The 21,440-nt window shown below is 43.3% G+C and overlaps 1 protein-coding gene and 1 long non-coding RNA gene across 3 annotated transcripts in view; one reads left to right on the forward strand and one right to left on the reverse strand.

Moving 5' to 3' along the window:
• The first annotated feature begins 1,691 nt into the window (after positions 1 to 1,691).
• LOC120435663 lies at positions 1,692 to 3,939 on the forward strand. 2 transcript variants are annotated; one of them, XR_005609809.1, is made up of 5 exons: positions 1,692 to 1,723; positions 2,011 to 2,255; positions 2,380 to 2,447; positions 2,542 to 2,647; positions 2,750 to 3,939. It is a non-coding gene; the product is annotated as an uncharacterized LOC120435663 (long non-coding RNA). The 2 variants fall into 2 exon arrangements; XR_005609808.1 differs by lacking the exons at positions 1,692 to 1,723; positions 2,011 to 2,255 and having other exon boundaries at positions 2,273 to 2,447; positions 2,750 to 3,937.
• A 3,664-nt stretch (positions 3,940 to 7,603) lies between these two features.
• The window catches only part of nedd9 (neural precursor cell expressed, developmentally down-regulated 9), a 34,985-nt gene continuing 21,148 nt past the window's right edge, over positions 7,604 to 21,440 (reverse strand). Inside the window, exons 3-7 of the mRNA XM_031756798.2 lie at positions 15,373 to 15,471; positions 13,100 to 13,237; positions 10,139 to 11,314; positions 9,683 to 9,772; positions 7,604 to 8,589 (exon numbers count right to left, since the gene is read on the reverse strand). Of these exons, the coding sequence (XP_031612658.2) occupies positions 8,044 to 8,589; positions 9,683 to 9,772; positions 10,139 to 11,314; positions 13,100 to 13,237; positions 15,373 to 15,471 (2,049 nt within the window). The 3' untranslated portion in view covers positions 7,604 to 8,043. The remainder of the gene's footprint in view (positions 8,590 to 9,682; positions 9,773 to 10,138; positions 11,315 to 13,099; positions 13,238 to 15,372; positions 15,472 to 21,440) is intronic.

Genomic DNA, 21,440 nt, shown 5'->3' on the forward strand with positions numbered 1-21,440 from the left:
CACATGTTAAAATGTCCAAGTTAGAGCAGCAGAAATAAACTCAAGCTCACTGCTCATTTTCCCCTTCGTATCTACTGTGTGAGTGTTGGTTTCCTTTATAACTCTTCCTGTTGTAGTGGTGAGGCTTAGAATTATGGGTGTGTCGATGTGGTGTTCAAGTTCGCTTTATTTGTCATTCTAGTCATCTTAAAAGACAATGGGATGAAATTATGTGTCTCACAGCCTGAGTAAGTGCAAAATTGAAAACCACCACCAAACAAGACAGAACAATACAATAAAGAAACAGGTCAAGGTCATAAAGTGTAACCAGTACTTGATTTAAACAGTGATAAAATAGAGACATAAAATAATAAAATTAAAAGATAGACACAAAATTCTGTAAATTTGGGCTCTTTTGGAGCTTTTTTAGTGGAATTATCTGAGAAATATTTTGCTGTGCTGTTAATTCTGCCAACAGCTTCTCCTCAAAGCCTCTCTTTATGAAGCAGAGGTCTTTGTTAGCAGGTGTCTGCTGCAGCCGCACAGTTCATGGATGCAGCATCCTAACCAAGGCAGTATATAGGACGGCCATGGCTACTGTTATGCCACCCATTGGTTAATGAGCTCAGCCACAAGTTTTCACCATCACTGTCCTGGTGTTTTTAACCCACACATGATGGAATGGAAGGCCAGCAAAAACCCCGAGAGTTACTGGACAATTCAAGGATTGTTGAAATGTTAAAAAATAAGATTTTTAAAACTGACTCTAAAGCTAACAGGAAGCCAGAATCTCTATTTGTATCCTACAGTCAAAGCCATTGGACTAGAGTACTCTGAATCTTACTGTCCCCAACACCATTAAATAAAAGCACCAGTGGGAATGTAACTGAGTACATTTACTCAAGTACTTTACTCACTATCAATGTACTTGTACTTTAAGTACTTCCATGCACAGTATATTTTTCTGTGCACTTTGTACATTGTACTATTTATTTTAAAACTTTGCTTTCCTTTTAGTTTGTAAATTGATTGAATTATTATAGATCAAGCTGCCGAGCAATTAAAATTATAACCAGCTGCAACATTAATATAAGACAAAAAAGTGCAATTTCAACTGTCTGTCTCAGGTTTTCTAAGTGATAAAGAAATGCCTCTGTAGTAAATTAATCTGTCAGTATGACTTTTGGTGCTTAAATTCGGAGAAGTTTGTGTATAAAATGAAAGAAATCTATCATTTCATTACTTTGGTGCATCGTTAATGGGAAAAGTAGGAAAAGCCCCCGTGCCTTATGTTTGACATCCCCGCTGCCCTTTAACCCTTAACCCATGCCTGGCGACAGGTTTTTGTAACGTTTCTTTAAACTACCATAACTCTTGAACAGTTTGTGCAATCTAAAAAAATTCCAATGGATCCTGAAAACAGTGACTCTGTGCTTTTCAGGGATATTAGAGGCATTACGGTAATCCCAAGCACCTCGTCACAGCAGCCCCGGGAAAATGAAGGTGGAGAGAGAGCATTTTATCAGACATTTTATATTAGTATTTTTTGTCATGTTTTTTTTTATTCTTTTATTTTTTCTGTGTTTTTAGCGTTTTATGCCATGTTTTTGTTTTTTAATTCCATACATGACATGTCACCACTAGCAAACGTACACTGCCCAGCCCTCTTCCAACCCGTGAAAAAGCCGGCCTTTGAGGGATTGTAGAGCAGAGTGGGTTTATGATCCACTCAGGAAAAATAAAGGTGAGCACAAGTGTCAACAGTCCAGTGCAGGCCTTCGCCTACAGCTTGGCAGGAACAGTTTTTTTGAGCTCTACCAGGAGGATTGTTTATGAATCTATTATTCATGTAAATTCTGAGTGTCTTATTCCGTAAAAACTGTAACATTTCAATTTTGTTTTTTCTGTTTTTAATCGCTGATTACACTCTTATAGTATACAGCAAAACATATGGAGCAAAACAACTTCCAGATGTTGAAAGAAGTAAAAAAAGAGACCAAATCTCATGCTCTCTGTTGATTTTTATGACAGTTTTACAGCTAAAACAAAATCATTCCAGGCGACCTGCTTAAGATGATCGGGGTTAGCAGTTTGCTGGGGTCACAGAGTGAAGGAGCTGAGGGCTGCCCCCTGCTGGTCACTGATGGCCAGGAAACTGTTCACATCTACAGTTGCTAATGAAATAGCTTCAGCTTTCCACCCAAATATGGTCACTTCTGGTTCCAAGAAGCCGACACAGCTGCAGCTGAGATGCACTCCAGAAATACAGCGCTGAGGTCAGTGTGGCTAAAGACGGAATATTTTTTCTACCTGTTAATACTGTTGGAAACTTTAGAATGCTTCATCCACTGCAAAGATCATGATAAGCCTAATAAAGAAGAACTAATCTGGATTATTTAGAGTAAAGTACCTGAGTGACACAATGGGTTATGCATGAGTCACATGCTGAGAATCTGCGCTGGATGCAGGTAAAATTAAGAAACCGCTCTCACACTAAACCGATTTTGCGGAAAACCTTCGCCCTTAGCTGTGTTGGTAACGCTGATGCCACATCTACCTCAGATCTGGCTAATGACGTCTCTGCCTGCAGCTGGGGCACAAAGGGGCCCCGCTGAGCGAAGAAGCTGTAATTTCAGAGCCTGCAAATACTTCACAGGAAATGATTGTGGTAAGCCAAGGAAATGACACCAACTCTGCAGCTCTCCTCTGTAACTTATAACACAAGACCCGGGCTTTGCTTTCTGCTCTCTGCTCCTGTCGTTGGCTGCAGGTACTGCACGCCCTCTCTCTGATGACCTTTCACCCCGTTTGCTCGCTCACCACGCAGGCGAGCGGCTGACGGTTTGATTGCTCTTCTCCTGCACATTTCCATCTCGGCGGCCCAAACACCTGTTTGCTGTTTCTCAGCTCGCCCAGACGATATCTCATCTGGGATCGTGGAGACGTCTGCCCCGGGGAGCTGATAGAAGTGCAGCCTCAGCTCGCTCCTCTCTGCAGCACCTTACATTGTTGTGCAACTGCAGTGAACCAGAGACAGTCATTTATAAGATGTCTGGCTCGCTGCCTCCGGTCACAGAAGCCGCCGCTGCTGCTGCTGCATCCAGGACTGTGTGTTCTGGCCTGAGTGGATGAATTAGAGCTGCCAAGACCAAAATAACTCATTGATTCACTGAGCTCTCCCTGGGTCTGAAGCATTAACATCATCCAGAAGCTATTTCTCTCACTTGTTTGGAGCCGCAAGTCGTCCAGAGGTACCATTATCCAAGCCTGGCGAAGGCAAAACGACTAAACAAAGAAAGCTGTGGAAGTTAAGAGTTCTTAAATTTTTGTTTCACGTGATGGGCCATTTTTAAATATATGAAAATGTAATTACTGTTTTTTTTAATATAACAAACAACAATCTGCCAAAAGAGTAAAAGCACTGGTGAAGTGAATAATTCATCTTGTGTCACAATTCAAAGGTATGCCGGGAAAATCGGGTGGATGTTAATGTTAAACTTAACACTTGCCAGCTGTCTTTGAAGCACCTCTGGGCACTTATTTGGGCAGTTTTATTTTCAAGCATTTTCCTAAATGAACTTGAATTTCAATGGTGACCAGGACATAGAGACAACACGTATAAAATCACCAAATTTTTAAAAAGCCTGTTAAAAATTAGCTGATTTCACTTTACCTTATACCAAAAAAAGAGCCTGTTTTACCCCTGTCATAGAGTCCTCTTCCACCATGTTTGCTGAATTCTCCTCATAGATTTAATCTTTGCTCATTCCCCAACTAAATATTAAAGCAAGAACAAAACCCCGTTGCAGTGGTCCTCCCCGACGGCTGCAGTCAAGAGAAGTAAGAGAATGAGGCCCACCGCACTCTAAATGCCACTTCCAAATATGACTAACAATGGACTTTATATCAAAGATTACGGAGCCCCGCAGGGGACATGGGAGAAAAAAATTAAGACTGACTTTTGCGAGATCTCGCAAAACTTTTGCGGGATCTCGCAAAACAAACTCGGGATCTCGCAAAAGTCCGTCTTAATTTTTTTTTCTCCCATGTCCCCTGCGGGCTCCGTAAAAGATAGATGTAGCCACCACCTCTTTATTTTTGTAACCAGAGGAATCGCCCCCTGCTGGCCACTACAAAGACTTGAAGGCATGAGATGCAAATGTGCTTGGGAACAGTTTAGGCAGCAGGACAAAGAGCACAAGGTTCTGACTTGGCTTTCACTTGTTTGATTTCACTTAGTTAGTAATAATTTTAAAACTTTTGTGGTATTACTAAAGTAGTAAAAGCAACAAGAATAAATACTTAAGTTAGATTGTGGTCTTTGTGCGTTCCTGTGAGTTTTACTTCCTCGCTTTGTTGGTTCTCCTCTTTCGTCTGTCCCACCTGTGCCTTCTTCCACACCTGTTCCCTCTCTGCTCTCCTGTGTCCACTCGGGATATATTTACTCCTGAGCTTCCCCTTGTTTCCAGTCAAATAATCTTGTTACTCTTGCCTGTAGGCTTCCATCCATTCCTTGGTTTTCTTCCCAGATTTGATTTGAACAGCGTCTATGTTTTCCTTTTGTTTCTATTTTAGACTTTTGTCTCGGTGTGTGGATTCAGGCCTGGATTATAATTGCCTAATTTTGTGTTTTACTTTGCATTTGAACCTTAGTATGTCAGATATTTTTAGATTTTACTAGGCTCGTCTTGCATTTGGTTCTTTTTGTACTGATTCATCACAGTGTAAACACTTGTGCAGTACCATTTTTTCAAGTAATGTCATATATTATAAAGCTCAGGGGTGCACATGAGCTTGAAAATCAAGTTTTCTACACTATTTATGATCAAACATTCAGATTTGCAGAGTCATATATTTTTGAATCCAAGGACAACCACCGCTGTGCTTCGGGTGAAATATTTTTGACCTTTTCAGCATGGATTTATTTTTCAAGTTCAAGTAGTCGGACTTCTCTTTTTCCAGCCAGGCTAAAAACTTTAAGCCCCTTTTTTTCTTCTCTGCCTTTGTGGGGCAGATTAACAGAGCACATCTCTGCTGTGCACAGACTCATTGCACCCTGCCTGCAAAACGGGAACCTTTTTAAAAGTCATTCTCCTCTCCCTGGAGAGCGCAGAGAGGAATGCAGTGAATAATAAAAACAGGGAGATTGCCTGTGAGTGCCAGTCTGTGAGAGCTGCGAGGATTTTTTAATGAGATTCTGAGATTGGAAGCTGAAGGGGGAGGCGGGAGTCTCGCTGTGCTCATGGACATCTCGTCTTAACGCAGTCCCATCTATCCATCTATCTATAGAGCAGCTACCCCTCAGGGAGCAGTTATAGTCACTCAGACTATAATGAAACACAGCAAAGAGGAGATGAGGAGAAAACAGAGGCGGTTTTCAGCTCTGCCGTGTATCTGATCAATTCACTGCACCTTGAAGCAGAGAAAATGTGCTGCAGATTAGCCGGTGGCTCAGGGAGACGATTCTCACGGCCCGCACAACATCTGTAGCAGCGTCTTGTCCTCTACTCACCCTCATTACTCTTTGTGTCACGTCTAATGCGCTACAAGCAAAGTGAAGAATAGTTTGGCTCCTTCTCCACCTGCCCAGTCCCGCTCAATGAAATCCTCTCAGCTCCGTGTTTAATGTGATCAGATATGACTTAACGACGAGACAAGCATGTGATTGGATCAAAAATTAACCAGAACAATAACCTAAGGTGAGATTTTTAGATCTTTAGATCAGTCATGCTTCGGATGAATCAACCCTTCATCTAAGCTCTTAGTCTAGATCCTGGAATGATTAATCTACACCCTAAGATCCTTCTGTTAGTGTTTGCTCCCCATCAGTCTGATGAAAACTACGAGAGGCAGTTTGAAACCATAGTTTCAACAATAATAATAATGCATTGGATTTATATAGCGCTTTTCAAGGCACCCAAAGCGCTTTACAATGACATTATTCATTCACTCTCACATTCACACACTGGTGGAGGCAAGCTACTGTTGTAGCCACAGCTGCCCTGGGGCAGACTGACAGAAGCGAGGCTGCCATATCGCGCCATCGGCCCCTCTGGCCAACACCAGTAGGCGGTAGGGTAAAGTGTCTTGCCCAAGGACGCAACGACCAGGACAGAGAGGCCAGGGATCGAACCGGCGACCTTCCGGTTACAGGTGCCCTTCCCAACCCCCTGAGCCACGGTCGCCCCCGTGGTCGCCCTAAAATGCCTTTTTTAGGGTTGTTGCACACCACCTATGACATCCCCACTCGCTGGGCTTGCTGCAGAATGGCAGAAATGTGTCGCCACTCAGACAAAACCTCAGCATCAGCACTCAATTAGGAGTAGAACCAGTTGAAACCAGAAGCAAAGGAATCACAGTTTTCCTCCGTATCTCCTGGGAATGTCTGAGCTCCTGTACTGATATTAGTGCCAGACTTAGTGCCGCTATGCTGGCTTACAAAAATCAAGAGGTGCATGACACCAAAGTGCACCGGCAGTTGTTTTGGCACTTTTGGCCACCTTTAGACAAGGACATGACTTTCAGTGCTGCAGATATAGACCATGAAACACAACTGAAAGCCTTGGAAAAAGTCAACATACACTGCAGTTGACAGTTAATGTGGATGTTTTGTTTTTCCAGCTTATTTTCTAGTATTGGGCTATACTAAAGTAGCTTTGCATGATTCATAACTAGAAATAATCTGACTGAAAGAAACTGTTTAGGCTCCTCCCCCTGTAAAGCCAGATTTCTACAGTTTGCTCCTCACAAACTGGAGGTCTGAACAGCAGGCATGACCATATTTGGGATATCCCCTCTTTCAGATGTCATATAGAGCCAATAGCATAAAAAAAAAAGTTTTTAGATCAGTGGGAAGGCGGAGCTTTTGGCTCCCAGGGATTGTGCAAACTCTGACCATGTTTAATATGAACTTCCACAAATGTGTGCATATGTGACAGAGAGTAAGGAAAGGCTCAACAGATCCACAATCAGTTTATGAGGAGCAGGTAAAACTATGTCTGTGCACAAATGTCTTCGGGGGAATGTGCTGGATAGTTTCTTAACTATCTAGTATTCCTCTGTAAGACTTTGAACCAAACAATCAGCTGAGGAAGACAGTGAGATGTGGCTGCAAGCCCAAGAGGAGCTCAGCAAACAGGATTCATGTTGTAAATTTCACTTCTGACCTTTAAAATGAAAAAGCCGCCTTCAGCTGCTTTCTTATTCACAAGCAGTCACCACAGCAGGTCGCTCCGCATGTTTGATTTGCTGTGGCTTTTACACCGCATGCCAACCCCAAAGACGCAGGAGCCGTGTCCTCTCCCGGGACCTTAGGAATTTTAAACGAAATGTATGCTTACCATCAGCCGACGGAGACCATGAGATGTATTGTATTGTAATTTTAAGCAGCTTGGCATAAAACTGGAGCCAGTGGTGTCTATTGATGAATACATGGACACAGTAGACGCCTGAAAGCTTTTTCTACGCTCACATATAAATCTTATCATCTTATGATCTTTGCAAAAAATATGTTTGACATGAAAATAGTTTTTTTTTTTTTTTTTTAAAGAAAATATCACTATTTATCATCCAAACCAATGTGACTGCTTCACTTCTTGGACGACATAAGGATGACAAACCCCTGTGATGAAGAACAGTCCTTTACTTTGTGGAGAGCTCCACACACACACACACACACACTCGGACACTGACTTGATTTACAAGGAACTTTTAACTGTCACATCCAGCAGGAAGACACAGAAACGACACTCTACAGTTATAAATGAAATAACAGGACATCTCATAAGGTGCTTCATAATATGCAATGGGAATGTTATGAAAAATGTCCACATATTCCTACAGAGGCACCAGTACTGCATCTACATATATATATATATATATATCCATATCATAATATAGAACAATGTACATAAAAATAGAGCAAATATTTACAGAACACGGACTATTTACAACATCTAAAACGGACTTAAAGATGGAGAGCGACATACATATACTGCAAATATATATATATTTTTATGGCAGATGTACAAACGGAGTGATGTGCAGGAGCCATGAGGGTGAAAATCACAAATTAGCCATCTGCAGCAACTGTTCTTTAAACTGCTGAGCGTGGTGCGACAGGTCGGTGACTCTGTCCACCATCTCCTGGATGGCGGCAGTGTTTGGGTAGTTCAGGGCGGCTGTTTTAGTCGCGCACACCACCGTCTTTAACAGGTCGCACAGCACGTTGCTCGAGTTCATCACCCTGTTGGCCACCTCAGGCACCGAGGCCTGCCGGGACAGCGTGTCCCCGATGAAGACCAGTTTGTGGGCGCTGAGGATCACGAACTTGCTGTGTGCCACGAAGATGCGGGGGGGCTGGCCGGCGCTGACGCAGCCGAAGAAGGCGTCCACGGCGCTGAGGAGCGTGACGAAGTGCTGCTCGCACTGCTCCGAGTAGAAGCTGAGCAGCTGCCGGTCCCGAGCACACAGGTGGGCGGACGGGGAGAGGGAGGTGGAGGAGGACGAGGAGTCTGAGGGCGGCGCCGAGTGTTGGTGTGAAATCCACTGCGTGATGTCGTTCTCCACGGGTTTGCTCACTTCCTGCTCCAGCTTCTTGAACTGATTGATCTGTAGAAGCAGTACAGATGTGAGGTCAAAGGGCAAAAGTTTAGCTTTAAATACACATAATTATCTATAACGGAAATTATTTGAAGTGAACATTTTAAAAAAACATCAGGTTCAAGCCAAAGATTAAAAATGGGGGCAGAAACTGGGATGCAAAAGATCAACAGAGTTCCCTTTATTAACCTGACAGAGGGAAGTATAAACAAGTTTCGGAGGAAAGACGCGTATCTAAGCTTTGATTGCACACTGATTGTTCATTTCATTTCAAAGCAAACATGTTTCCCATTTGGCTTATCCATTTTCTTAACCACTTATCCTCCAGTTCAGGGTCACAAGGCCAATTTGCGTTTTTATAAATATGTAAATTTATCCTAAGAAAATCAAAGATTTTGACCTTGCATGATACTTAACATAAAAGCACTTCCCTTTCTGCAAAGCATTTTATGGCTTTTCTCATTTTTAACAGCAAAGTTAAACTTTTGCTGTCTTAAAAGTAGCAAACTGAGTCTCTGAGAAAATGTTTAATATCAAATTTACAGGAAAACACTGTTACTTCAAAGAAATTAGAAATTAAATGACCAAAATGAAGCAGCCACCCTTCACATTTCATCCTAAAAATGTGGAAGAAATCAGTTTCACACCAACAATCCCACCACTGCTGGCTGCAACTCCACATCCACAGACACCTACATATGAAAATAGCACCACGAGATAAATAAAATAAAAATGTTTCCCTCTCTCTATATTCTTCCGGTTCTTCTGTCCACAAATTCGCCGTCTAATACCGCACACCAACCTGAAACTCTAGACTCCATGTTTACATTTGTACAGCAGCATTTGTTTTATATATTTTTGCACATGTGGGTCACTTCAGGGCCGTGACCGCTCCACCTTGTAATCTGACGCTGGCCTCCATCGAGAGAATGATGTTAGAATCAGATCTGAGCGCCGAGGTCTGCAGAGACCTTCGCAAGAACCTCGAAGGGCCCCTAATCGCTCAGTGTTATCATCTGTTTTGTTTAAGACTGTGAGGTATTTGACTCCCCCGCACAGTGTGCGCTCCACCTGCGAGGCCCAAACAAACACAAAGCCTCACCTGTTCCTGACCCAGCTGAACTTGACTCTGCTTGATTATGTTTTCTTTCTCCAACAGCTCCTTCTGCTGCCGTTCAAAGTCTTCTTTGCCCTGAAGGGAGATAAGAAAATGTTTAAAAAAGGGTGAGAAACCCGACTCACGAAGGTCTGATCTTTGATACACAACACATAAATTCTTATCTGTTGGGTAAAGTCACTTAAAGTAAATAAAGCTACAGCCATGTCCATGAGTGACTGTACCTGACTAACTGCAAATAGAAACAATGGAGTGAGGGTTAAACCCTCTGTAGGCATTAAATCTGAGTTTGTTTACATATTAAAAGACTTCCAGTGTGGTATTTGAACATTTCTGACCCCGAGGCTGTGATTTTGAAAATAAGGACGAAAAAAAAATCCTCAGCATTGAAAACTTCATAATCATGATACAACTCTACTAACTGTGGATTTAATTGTTTACCTGCAAATGCACATAATCGTAGTCCTCCATCCAGCTTTTCACGCACTTCTCGCTGTTGTTCATGTTGTCCTTGTCTGGGGTCGAGGGCACGGGGAAAGGTTTTGTCTGGCCCCCGTAGTTGTCGTTGTCCGATGAGGGGGAGGTGAGTGGGTGGATCACGTTCTCGTCAGGTGTGCTGCCCACGGAGAAAGATCCATCCACGTGCGTCCGCCTGAACAGCAGGTCGGCGCTGCTGCCTATTGTGGAGGCCAGCTGCTTGGCGTCGTCGGGAACAGTCCTGGAGACCATGACGAAGCGGTCTAGGTCATCGGTCTTGTTGTGGTGCCTTCCAGACGAGGCCAGGGTGTTAAGCGCCCAGCTGCAGTTTTCCAGAGCTTGGTAGATCTGCAGAAGGATCTGCTGCGAGTCCTCCAGGCGGCCCAGCTGCCTTCGAAGCTTACTGTGCAGACTGTTGTCTGACAGAGACGTAGCGTTCACCGCGGCACCTCTGCCAAACACAATGAAGTCTCCCAGAGCGGCCCGGACTCTGTCCAGCACTGTGCGGACGTCGTTGGCGTGGCGTTCCATGAAAGGAAAAGTCCTCCAGTGAGGGGAAGCTGCCATTGAATGCAAATTCCCGACTGAGCTCTCCACTGCTTGCTGAAGGCGGTACAGCTTCTGGATGGCGGTGTCCACATCCAGAGCGAGGCGGCCCTCAGAGCTGGAGCCAGTGGAGGATGAGGAGGTGGACATGCTACTGCGCGTGCTGCCCGTGCTGGAGAACGATAGGCGGTTCACGCCGTCCGTCACGTCCCCTACTGTGCGAGCATCCTGAGCGGGGATGTCGTAGATGCCTTTGCTGCCGTCTCTGTCGGCGGGCGAGCTTCTGTGCTGGGAGGTCTGCATGACCCGCGGGATGTCGTACACATCGTTGCGAGACCCTGCCCCTGAATGAAAGGCGGGCGGTGGCACGTCGTAAATGCCTTCATTGCCGTTGGTGTTTGGGTGCGGCTGATGAGCCGGAGGCTCCACGTTCGGTGGGAAGTCGTAATGTGACTGCGAGGTCTGGGTGGGCTTGGTGAGGACAGGTGGGGGGATGTCGTAGATGCCTTCCTGTTTGCTCTTGAGGGGCTGTGGGAAGTCGTAGTTCCCCTCCTGCTGGGCAGAGTTGGTCCTGCAGGGAGGCACTGAGAAAACCTGTGGGCGAGGACAGTAATCAGGCTTTTCTGCAGACTGTTTTGTTAACATGTAAACTATTATTAAACAGTGGAGCTTTCACCTAACCAGTGGCCTCACAGGACTATTTTTTGTCCTTGTTGTGAAATCCCCGTCATCATACAAAATACTATGCTGCACCTCTACAGAGCATTTCATATCTCAGTGCGTACTTCCCATACATTCATTTATTTGCACTATTAGAACTGTGCATCCCACTCTCTCGCTGCTACCCTCCTAAACAGATGTGGAAACACCTGCGATATGACTCATTTTTTTCCGCCTCCTGCACACAAACACCTCCTCTGCACTCCTTCTGCAGTCAAGTTGCGCCATCCGCACCTGAGAGGTGCTGTCACGCTTTCTCAACTTGAAAATGTAAACACTTATATCGCACTAGGATCGATCGTGCTTTGTGAAGCATCGACCGTGGGCTCTGAAAGTAAGGGGCCTCTGAGGCATCCTTGGAGCTGGAGTGTGCACACGACTGCTTGGCCAGATGTGGATATAACAACTTCTTCTAAACTAAAGGCTTGGACGCATTTAGTCCACTTAATGTGAAAGAGTGCTGCACACAGCAAGTGAGCAAACATTTGCCTCTACAGTTGACAGAAACAGTCATAAACTGACTGACTGACTCTTTGCATGTGCATGCAGTCTCATTGCAAAGTAAGGAACTATCACTGCTGTGGTACTGGTTTCCTAAAATGGTTTATGACATTTGAATGTTCAGCTTTGGCCTCTTCTGAGGTCCCGTTTAAAGGCACAACACTAAAATGTGCGCTCAGCCCCGTATTCAGGCCGACGAGTCTTCGGGGATTGGAAAGTCATCGACAAAGAAGGCTCCCCTTCCTAAAACGCAACTCGTTAAGAACTCGCCAGAAAAGTGACATGTTTTAAATTTACGACCATCATAAGATTAGCAATTAGAAACCTGGATTCCTGCAGAGGAGATCGTTTTCTTGTAATCCCCTCCCCAGGGGAGACTCGAGTTTATGACATTCAAAAAATGTGCTAAACACAGAAATTGGACTGTAAATGCACCTCAGTGGGTTTTACTGGATGCAGTGTGTTTGTACAGCAGTCCTGCAGTTAGAGATTGAGGAAGTGAAAGACCTTCTGGCTTGGGGAGATACTATATTTGAAACCTCAAACTTTCAGCCTCTTGATTCCTTCCTCTAATGCAACGAAGCTTTCACCCTCCCTCGAGCTCGACACAGCAGAGTGTGTGCTGACGTACATGGCACGGAGCACGATGGGAGCGCAGCGGGGGGAATAAAACTGATTTCCATCAGCCTCCAAACGCACTCTTTACAGCTAGACAGGCCTGCCCAAACTGTAATTAGGAACGACGCAAATAACAGGTCCCAGCATATTTCAGGTTATTACAAACAAACTGGTGGCGCGCTGCCTGGTCGGCTCTGGTGAAATCTTAGAGGGTCTGGCAAAAGAAGAGTTATGTCCTTGACGATTTTTGGTTTTTTTTCCCCTGCTGGCGAGTTTAAACACGGAGCCGTTTTGGTTAAACTCTCCTGGCAGGCGAGGCTTTCATTTAAACTGGCCGCAGGAATGCAATAAATATGATATTTGACGTATTATTCATTTAATATAGTCAATTAAGAGAAATTCTAGGAGCTGTATCAATAAACATAAAAATAAAATTTTCCGGACATACGCAGCCTCCTTAATTCAGCTTCATGTGGCTTAAACAAATGGAGTGGCTGACTGATGTGCCCTTTCATTGTGGCTGCTGGAAGTTTCTCTTACCCCTTGAGGGGTTGGAGGGATGTCATAGATGCCTTGTGACCTAGGGTCCATTGGTGATGGGGGAACATCATACACTCCTTGGTTTCTGGCTCCGCCTTGCTGACCAGGGAACATCGGACCAGGTGGAATATCGTACACCTGAAAGAGGGAAGTGAAATCATCACCACGCGTTTCGGAAAAACAATCACACAAAGTGTGGTCTTCATATTATTTGACTGCAGTTGACTTGATCTGATTTTGTAGCACACTATTAGTTTCTGTTTGGCCATATGTGGGATGTCTACTAATTAGAAGGTCGCAGTTCAATCGCAGACTTCTCCAGCCCACATGCCGAATTGGCTCTGAGCAAAATACTATACCCCAAATTGCCCCTAAAGTCATTCATTTTTTTTATATAGTTGGCAACAGTGGGAAGGAAAAACTTCCTTTTAACAGGAAGAAACTTCGGCAGAACCAGGCTGAGGGAGAGCTGGGGGTAATACTCAGTGAAGTTTGATTGTAATAATTAGGAAGCATTAAAAGAAATATATATGAACATGTATGAAGAAGCAAATGTGACACAAAGTAAATAAAATCAAATTTAGCGCTCAGTGAAAGGTGACAATAAGTCACTGCTAAGTTTCTATTCTTTGCGCAGGTGCCTCAGTGCATCGCTCCTATCTGAAGCGAGCCTTCTTTACCACATAGCTGGCTGTAATGCCAACTTTCTTTTGATTGGCTGGCCTGAGGTGGTCACATTAGTTACAACTGTTCTCACTGACATCGTACAGAGCTGAAGCCTGGGCTTCTTGTCTGACTCGTACGTATGCTGACCTCATTATTTGAATCTCCGGCTGCGTTTAGTGTCAGCATCCAGCATCACAACAAAGTTTGCATATATGACAGGAAAAAATGCACGATAAGTCCGTTTTATATGGTGAATAGTTATAGAGCAACACGGTCACTGATTGGAGTTTTTCTTTGCACAGTGTTTATTCTTTTTGCTCCATGTTTGGTCTCCACCAGCTGCCCTTCAGATGCTAAATGCTCCACTTTCATATCTTGCTAGTTTCCACCTGTCTGTCAGCTGTTTTGAAGTAGTTTTCAGTGGGTTTTTTGGCTAAAAACAGAAGGCTGTTTTGGCTGAGAACAAAACTTAAAGAGAGGTAAGAGTTTATGAAAACAGTGAGAACAGAGACCAAAGCTGAAACTCACTACAAAGCAATGTGAAATTGAGGCTAACTGCACATTCAGGTAATGACTTCCTGTACCTCCATCTCTGTAAGCAACTCGAGTTGTTTTCACACTGCAACATCGTCTGTAATTCTAAAAATATCCATTTGAGCGTTTTAAAACGATACAGTACAGTTCTCAAAATGTGCAAACATTACTGCTGCACTGCACGTTTGAACAGCATGAGAGAAAATGAAGTGTGAAGAATCCTTTCTCAGAAGAAATCATCTCTGCACAGAACAGGAAATGTGGTAAGCAGAATAGCACGCTGCAGATCAGAGAATTGTCTTTCTTGTTTTGAGAAATGATATGCATTTGCCCGGGCTGCATCGAAAGCTCACCTGGATGGCTTGTTTTTAAAACAAAGACGCTTCATATGAGGTGAAAACATGCTAACAGATTCAACTGATATCAATGTGTAGGTAAATTAGACATTATATTTGTACATTCTCAGATGCATGCAATATAGTGTCAAAGATATTTATCCAGCTTATTTTTATGCTTGGAGTTCCCTAGTGTAGCTTTGCATGAGTCACAGTTCAAAATAATCCTTGTTCATAACTTTATCAGTACTTTGGTTCAGCCCCTCAGTTCATCCCCTTTTGAAACCAGCAGCTTTAGCTCCGCCCACCCACCACTCGCAAACAGAAGGTGGGTGTGGCTTCGGTACCGAGATAACCATATTAGGGACATTCCCTCTCTCTGACATCATACAGACCAAAGGTTAGAAAAAAAGAGAGAGAAAAAAAACACTTCAAGCTGTGTTTTTAGCACAGCTTGTAACCTTAACTTATGCCTCACAGCTATTACTAGAAAATGACCTCATTACTGGAAATTATTGGTTTTAATGGCTTCTTTTTTTTTTGAAAAACAATAATTTTAAAGAGTTTTAGGAACCTACATTGGTTAATTTTAAACCAAAGTCCTTCATTTTAAGTCACAGAGTGCACTGTATTATTGGATTCACTTTTTGGCAGATTATATCAAAGCTTCTTTGTTTGCTAACAACAAGAACAACAAAAAAAAACAGATGCTGGTGTTATGGTGCATGAGGAACCTACCCCTTGTGATCTGATGGGTGGGACGTCATAGAGGTCCTGCTGGTTGTGCTGTCCTGTGCTGTAAGTGTAGGTCTGTCCCACTCTGGTTGGGGTCACCACCTGTCCGAAAACAGCAGGAACACAAACAATCAGAGTTGTCGTCCAGGGTAAGAGGACAAATGCTCTGACTCACAACCTAACAGCCCTGCTGCCACCCAACTCTCAGGCGTCTGTACATGCATGTGTGCCGGCTTTTATTTGTTTTTCCTGTTTTCCATTTCTAGTCCCTGAATGACCCAGGGATAGTAAGTGATTACAGTCGAGGCAGATATTTTCTAACAACATCCTCCCTGTGCCAGGCTGTTTACAAAGGACCCAGGGAATGAAGTTATAAACACAAACCTGCAAAAATCTCCTTAGGCAGCTGTTTTGAAAGCATTGCAGGCACAGACATATCTCTGGATTGAAAATGACTGGGGGCTATTTTCCATTGTCTATAGAATAGAGGCAAACTGCCCAAACTGCCCAAAACAGATTTGTAAAGACAAAAAGGTGACATAGGTTTTACACCATTGTAAAACATGACAGCCAATTCAGTCAGCTTCCCTTATTAAATTCCTACCATGGTTACAAAAGTGCTGAAATACACCATAACAACAACTAAGGTCATACATTTTAAAAAGTTCCGAATGGCTACATTTGATCATGTAGCTTTCTACTTTTAAAACAGCGGTGTCTTTGTTTAGAAGCCGAAATATTCAGGCCTAAAAAAACAGCTTGAAAAACATAGTTAACATAAGCCTGCAGTACTAGCTAAACCAGATAAGGTTGCTAATGAGGACTAACGTAACGCCAAAACAGGCAACTACTAAACTGATCAGTGGGTTATTTAAACATTGAGAAACTGCTTTATTGTTTGTACCTTTGTTGTATAGTCTTTCTTTAAAAGCTTAAAGTTAATCTACTGATTATGAAAAAAAAGACCCAGCAGCTAATGTTAGCTTTCATTAGCCTAAATTAGCTTACTTATGCCACATCAAAAAATGTAGCAAGACGCATTAGAATATAACAAACTCAGCAAGGCTGTGTTTTTTCCCCCTTTTTTTCTTATGAGGCATATATCTGTTACAATTTCAAATACTAAAAGTAAAATAAAATACTAAAGAAAGGTTATTTGGGGGCATTAAAGTTAAGTAGCCTTAGCCTAAAGCTACTTCAAAATAAAAGAAAGTCTTAAAACAAAAAAAACCTTTCATAATGACGTGTTGTGTTAAGATTTTAACTTTTTGCTTCAGTTTTCATAGTGATACATAACATGAAAGAGTAATGCTAGCTAATGTTACCCTGAAATAGCTCCTCATTTAAAAACTGTAAGAGGGGAAACAAAATTATTGAACATATGAAACTGATTTTTAGCTTATATAAACAGTAAGAAATGCAATTTGCACCATTAGAAATGTACAAACCAAACCACAGAAGTTAGATTGTTTTTGTTAGCTTGAATTAACGCAGGCCATAGAGACTGGTTGGTAAACAAAAATGTATTTTGACTGGTTAGTACTGGACGCACTGGAGATTGCTGCACCAACAACTTAATGTCTGTTGTTGCTGTAATATAAGCTTTTCATTTCACTGTAACTGTTACTTACACCAGAAGAATTAAGCAATGGAAGCAAAACCAACTGACACGTGAGAGATCGTTATATATCTGCTCACTTGGAAAAAACCCATATCCCACAATACTAGAGCTCAACTAATAAAAACTAAATAAAACATAAAACTAATGTGATTCAGTCAAGCAATAAAAATAGGTCAACCTTCAGCAGTGCTTTGCGTGAGTTTTTAGCAAGGACTTCATCTGAATGGAAGATGGTTTTATAGCTGAAATGGCATTCGAGAAGGAGTTTTATCGTAGTGCTGGCAGGACTGTGAGTTTCTAAATCCAGAAATCTCTGGTGAAGTAATCACCGGGTCACTGGTATTGATGAACAACCCTCTTAAACTGAAGCATTTGGTGCTGTAGGATTTAATACACCTTTAAAATATTTTACACTGCGGTGTAGACAGGCTTAGGAATAATGGCACGATTACTGCTTGGGAAAAAAAACTAAACAAAATACAAACACATGCTGCGGGTCTCACCTACGCCCTTGACATTTTTAACCCTGTTAATTATTTAACACATTTTTCCTCCTCTTTTCCCGTCAGTGGCATTCAGCTCCTTCACACCTCCTAATCCCCCCGTTCTCAAACCCTCAGGCTGATTCACATCTCCTAAAAGCAGCAGAGCAGCCGACCTCCTTGCTGCGTCAGACAGACGGAGGAATGCCGGGAATGTCCTTCCCTGAGCCCAGTACTCCTCTTTTGCCCCCGCGCAACGCTATCGCTACACTGGAACAAACAGGGTTCATTAGCAGGGCTCGAAAATAGGAACCATACGCATGGCTTCCTGGCAAAGGGCCGAGTCCCCAGGGACATGAAAGACCTCAGTCCCCGTATCCACTCATGAGTCACTTTATAGCGCACTTAATAACCTAATAGCATCTCTCGTCCTGAGACATTTATCAGAGCATGAGCAGTAGGAGACGTAACCTCAGAATGGGATTAGTGCTTCAGAGGAACTGGTTTGTAAAAGAGATTTATGAAAAAAGGTAACTCAAGTGGAAGAAAGGGAAAGAGAGGGGAACGGAAAAAGAGTTGCCTAGTATGGAAAGGAATGCCATTCATCTGACTAACAGTAGTCCATATGGTTCTTATGAGTCCAATCTGAACAAGCCCGTGGTGATTTAAGGTGTTCACTGCTGGCGCTCGCGCCACAGCAGACATCATCCCGGCGAGGCCTTCGGGGTCAGAGCTGAAAACGTACACCGCGGGCTTTAAATACGCTCTGAAATAAACCAGAAGAGGAATAAACAGCTGCTTCTGGCTCTCCTCACTCTGGACTGATTATTTTTAAGGTTTTATCTGCTTAAAAGCCGTCACAGTCAAGTGATGTAAACCATTTGTTACTGCATGACTTAGAGTTTTCAAAGCTGGGCCCCTTATTACTCTCAAAAACTAGCGATACTGCCAGCAGGAAAAGGGTTATTGTTAATTTAACACTTTGTTTTGGTTTTGTGGGATCTTTTGTTCATCTTAAACCTTGGTACTATTAAATGTCGGCCTACTTAGCCAATACCGGTTCCTGTTTTTCACAATGTACTTTAATACTAAAGAAACCTAAAGACCTGCCTATTTCTAAAAATCTAAAATGCAACTTTGGATACTAAATAAGACAAAAAACTAAATCCAGCGATGTTTGGAGGGCTAGTGAGTTGTGCTCTTTGATATATAACGATGTGTTGCCTGCTGACTACCTCCAGAGTTATTGTTAGGTTAATAAAAACACATCAGGACAGGGAAGGTGGAGGACGCAAGTTAGATTGTTCTCTCCAATGGGGAGAGACGAATCCCATCGAAAGGCAGGAAGACGACACTGAAAACAGGCAAACCTTCAGCTAAGAAAACGTCTGAGGTTATTCATTAGTATATTGTACTGTGAGTTTTTAAAAGCTTAGTTTAAACACCTGCTACACATAAATAGTTTTATTATTACTTTTAGAGACGACAGCTGAATGGTTTTGGGGACTCGTGACTATTCAGCCAATGAAAGACGAGAGCTTCGTGGAGCGCAGTAGCATCGGTTAAATAGATTCATCTGGTTTATCTGATTTATTGTCTTTCTATTGGCCCGGCTTCAGAGCAGCTTTAATGCCTTTTCATATTTTCTATTTTCTGCCCAGTGAAAATGTGCTGAAATGTGAAAAACAGTAGGCATATTAAACCTCTGAGAGCAACCAGACTCAGGAGATAACAAGCCAGCCTCCTGCTTGTTTAAAAGGTCACTCAGCCGGGCTACCTTCCCTCTGGGTTTAGGGGAAGCCTGGAGCCAGCTGTCACATGCAGATGACAGCGAGGTGTCCGCTGAAGACCTCGGTGACCTTTTCTACAGGTACATGTCATCGCTGTGAGCGCCCATCAGTGGCTTCTTTCAGCCTCTGCCAGATGCACACTGCTCATTTATTTCCCATCTCTGCCTTCTGTTTACCCAGCAGGCTGTTGCTCTGAGGACACTCGGCGCAGCTATAATTGCCGGCGGGCAAATATTTACCACATCCAATGAGGTTGTCGCTTGCATGACGGTGGTGCGTGGCCTTTCAGAGAATGATGACATCACGAATAGCCGAGGCCCAAAGGAGGGAGGGCGCTGAGCAAACATTTGTTCCCACTCAGGTGAGGGGAGCTCAGGATGCCTTCATGGAAGAGGCAGGTCAACGCCGGCGACTTAAACGAGCGGCAAGAGGAGGCAAATAGATGGCTTGTTAACACTCCTACGCGTTGTGGCGAGTGACTCATGTCTCTTTCAGCAGGACCCTGTTTACTTAGCCTGCTGGCAGGATCAGATTTTGGAAGGTAGACCTTTAAAGCTTTACTTCAGAGTCATTTGAGAGGTCTTGTCATAGCATCAACAACTACCTCATGGGCTTGTTATATACTCTCTCAGGTTTTATGAACTGATGGGCAATGAATTACTCTGTACATATGTCAGGTTTTACTGGTATTCACATCTTAAGATATAACCAAACTAAAGTACTAGCACATATTAATAGTTTGGTCTCCAAAGCATAAAACCAAAGCTGGAGTGAAGTTTTAGGTAATCTATTAACAGTTTGGAGAATAGCAAAAGAAATCAGCTTGGAAAAATGTTACTGTATTTCTTTCGCTTGAGAAAATGTGCTGCTACTGATTCACATTAGGCTGGACCTGAGAGTATGTCTTCTCTAAAAGAAGAGCAGAGGCGGTCGGCGGGTAACAGGAAGGAAAAGTATACGTTTTTAAGACCTTCTATAAAAGATCCATCTATTTTCTTAACTACTTAACCAACTCGTGGTTGAAAGCAAGAGTCTATCTCAGTGGTCATGGGGGACAAGTGGGTTACAGGTTACCGGTCCAAATAACTTTAAAGACCAAAATACACAATTAAAGTAAGACTATACTTGCTATGCTATTTTAAAATGACCAGTAACTGACCTCAAGAAGATATCTTATTCTCTCTTTCCAGGCACAGGCTTTAACCACCAGGAACAATAAGCTGATTTTTAATTCTTCCCATTTCTGCAGACTAACAACAAACAGTCTGATTAGCGTCATCTTCAACATCTTCGGGGATTCCACCAGCTAAATTTGTGATATTTTAAGGCCTTTTCCTTTTCCAAGTGAAAGTGTATTTAAGATAACTTTAAGGGCCCGCAGACGGCCTGGAAGAAAAGCTCCGACGGCGAAGGTCTTCCCTCTTCTCCCATCTGGCTTTGAAAAGAGTTTGCTTCACCAGCTGGCTCCGCTGGTCACACTCAGTGATAGACAGACTGCTCAATCACCTGCCAAGTATTTTTTGAACGTGCCCGTCATTTTCCAAACGGTTTCCCAGGACGACTTCCCAGATGGTTCAGTGTGTTAAAACCATCTGGAGCGCAGAGTTAATCTCGACCCAGACGAACCCAAATAGCAGTTTTTGGACGGCACGCTCGCCACCGGCAAAGTCAAAACAAAAAAAAAAAAGGGGCAGGTCTTCTCCCAAAAAATATTTGTGTTCCTGCAGCCAAGATCACATAAAGCCATTTTGGAAACCTGCCCAGGTTGCTAAGACACCTTATGTTGGTTTGTCCTTCACTCATCTGAGTAAGTTCATTTCTTCATGACTGCCTCAGAGTGAATTATGGCATCTCTGTGTGGCAACACTTCCCCGGATATCATCCTTTCACACCCTTTCATTGGTTACTTGCACACACACACTGCCACTACCCCCATCTGCACCCACACTAATGGGCTGCTGACACATCAACATCAACAACCCTAACGAGGCTTTTCACCACAGCGCGGCGTATAAAACGATGGTGACAATGACACCGCCGGTAATGTAGCAACAGCTTTATTGAATTTCCTCCACCCGTCTCCTCATTCACACCTCCTCATCTCCGCTCTGCTCCTATCTGCAGCTCTGTCAGCACGGCGCCGCTAGCTTACTTTTAAATGAAGGTCACCTGAGGGCA

Source organism: Oreochromis aureus, linkage group 22 (assembly GCF_013358895.1).
Source record: "Oreochromis aureus strain Israel breed Guangdong linkage group 22, ZZ_aureus, whole genome shotgun sequence".
Lineage (NCBI taxonomy): Eukaryota > Metazoa > Chordata > Actinopteri > Cichliformes > Cichlidae > Oreochromis > Oreochromis aureus.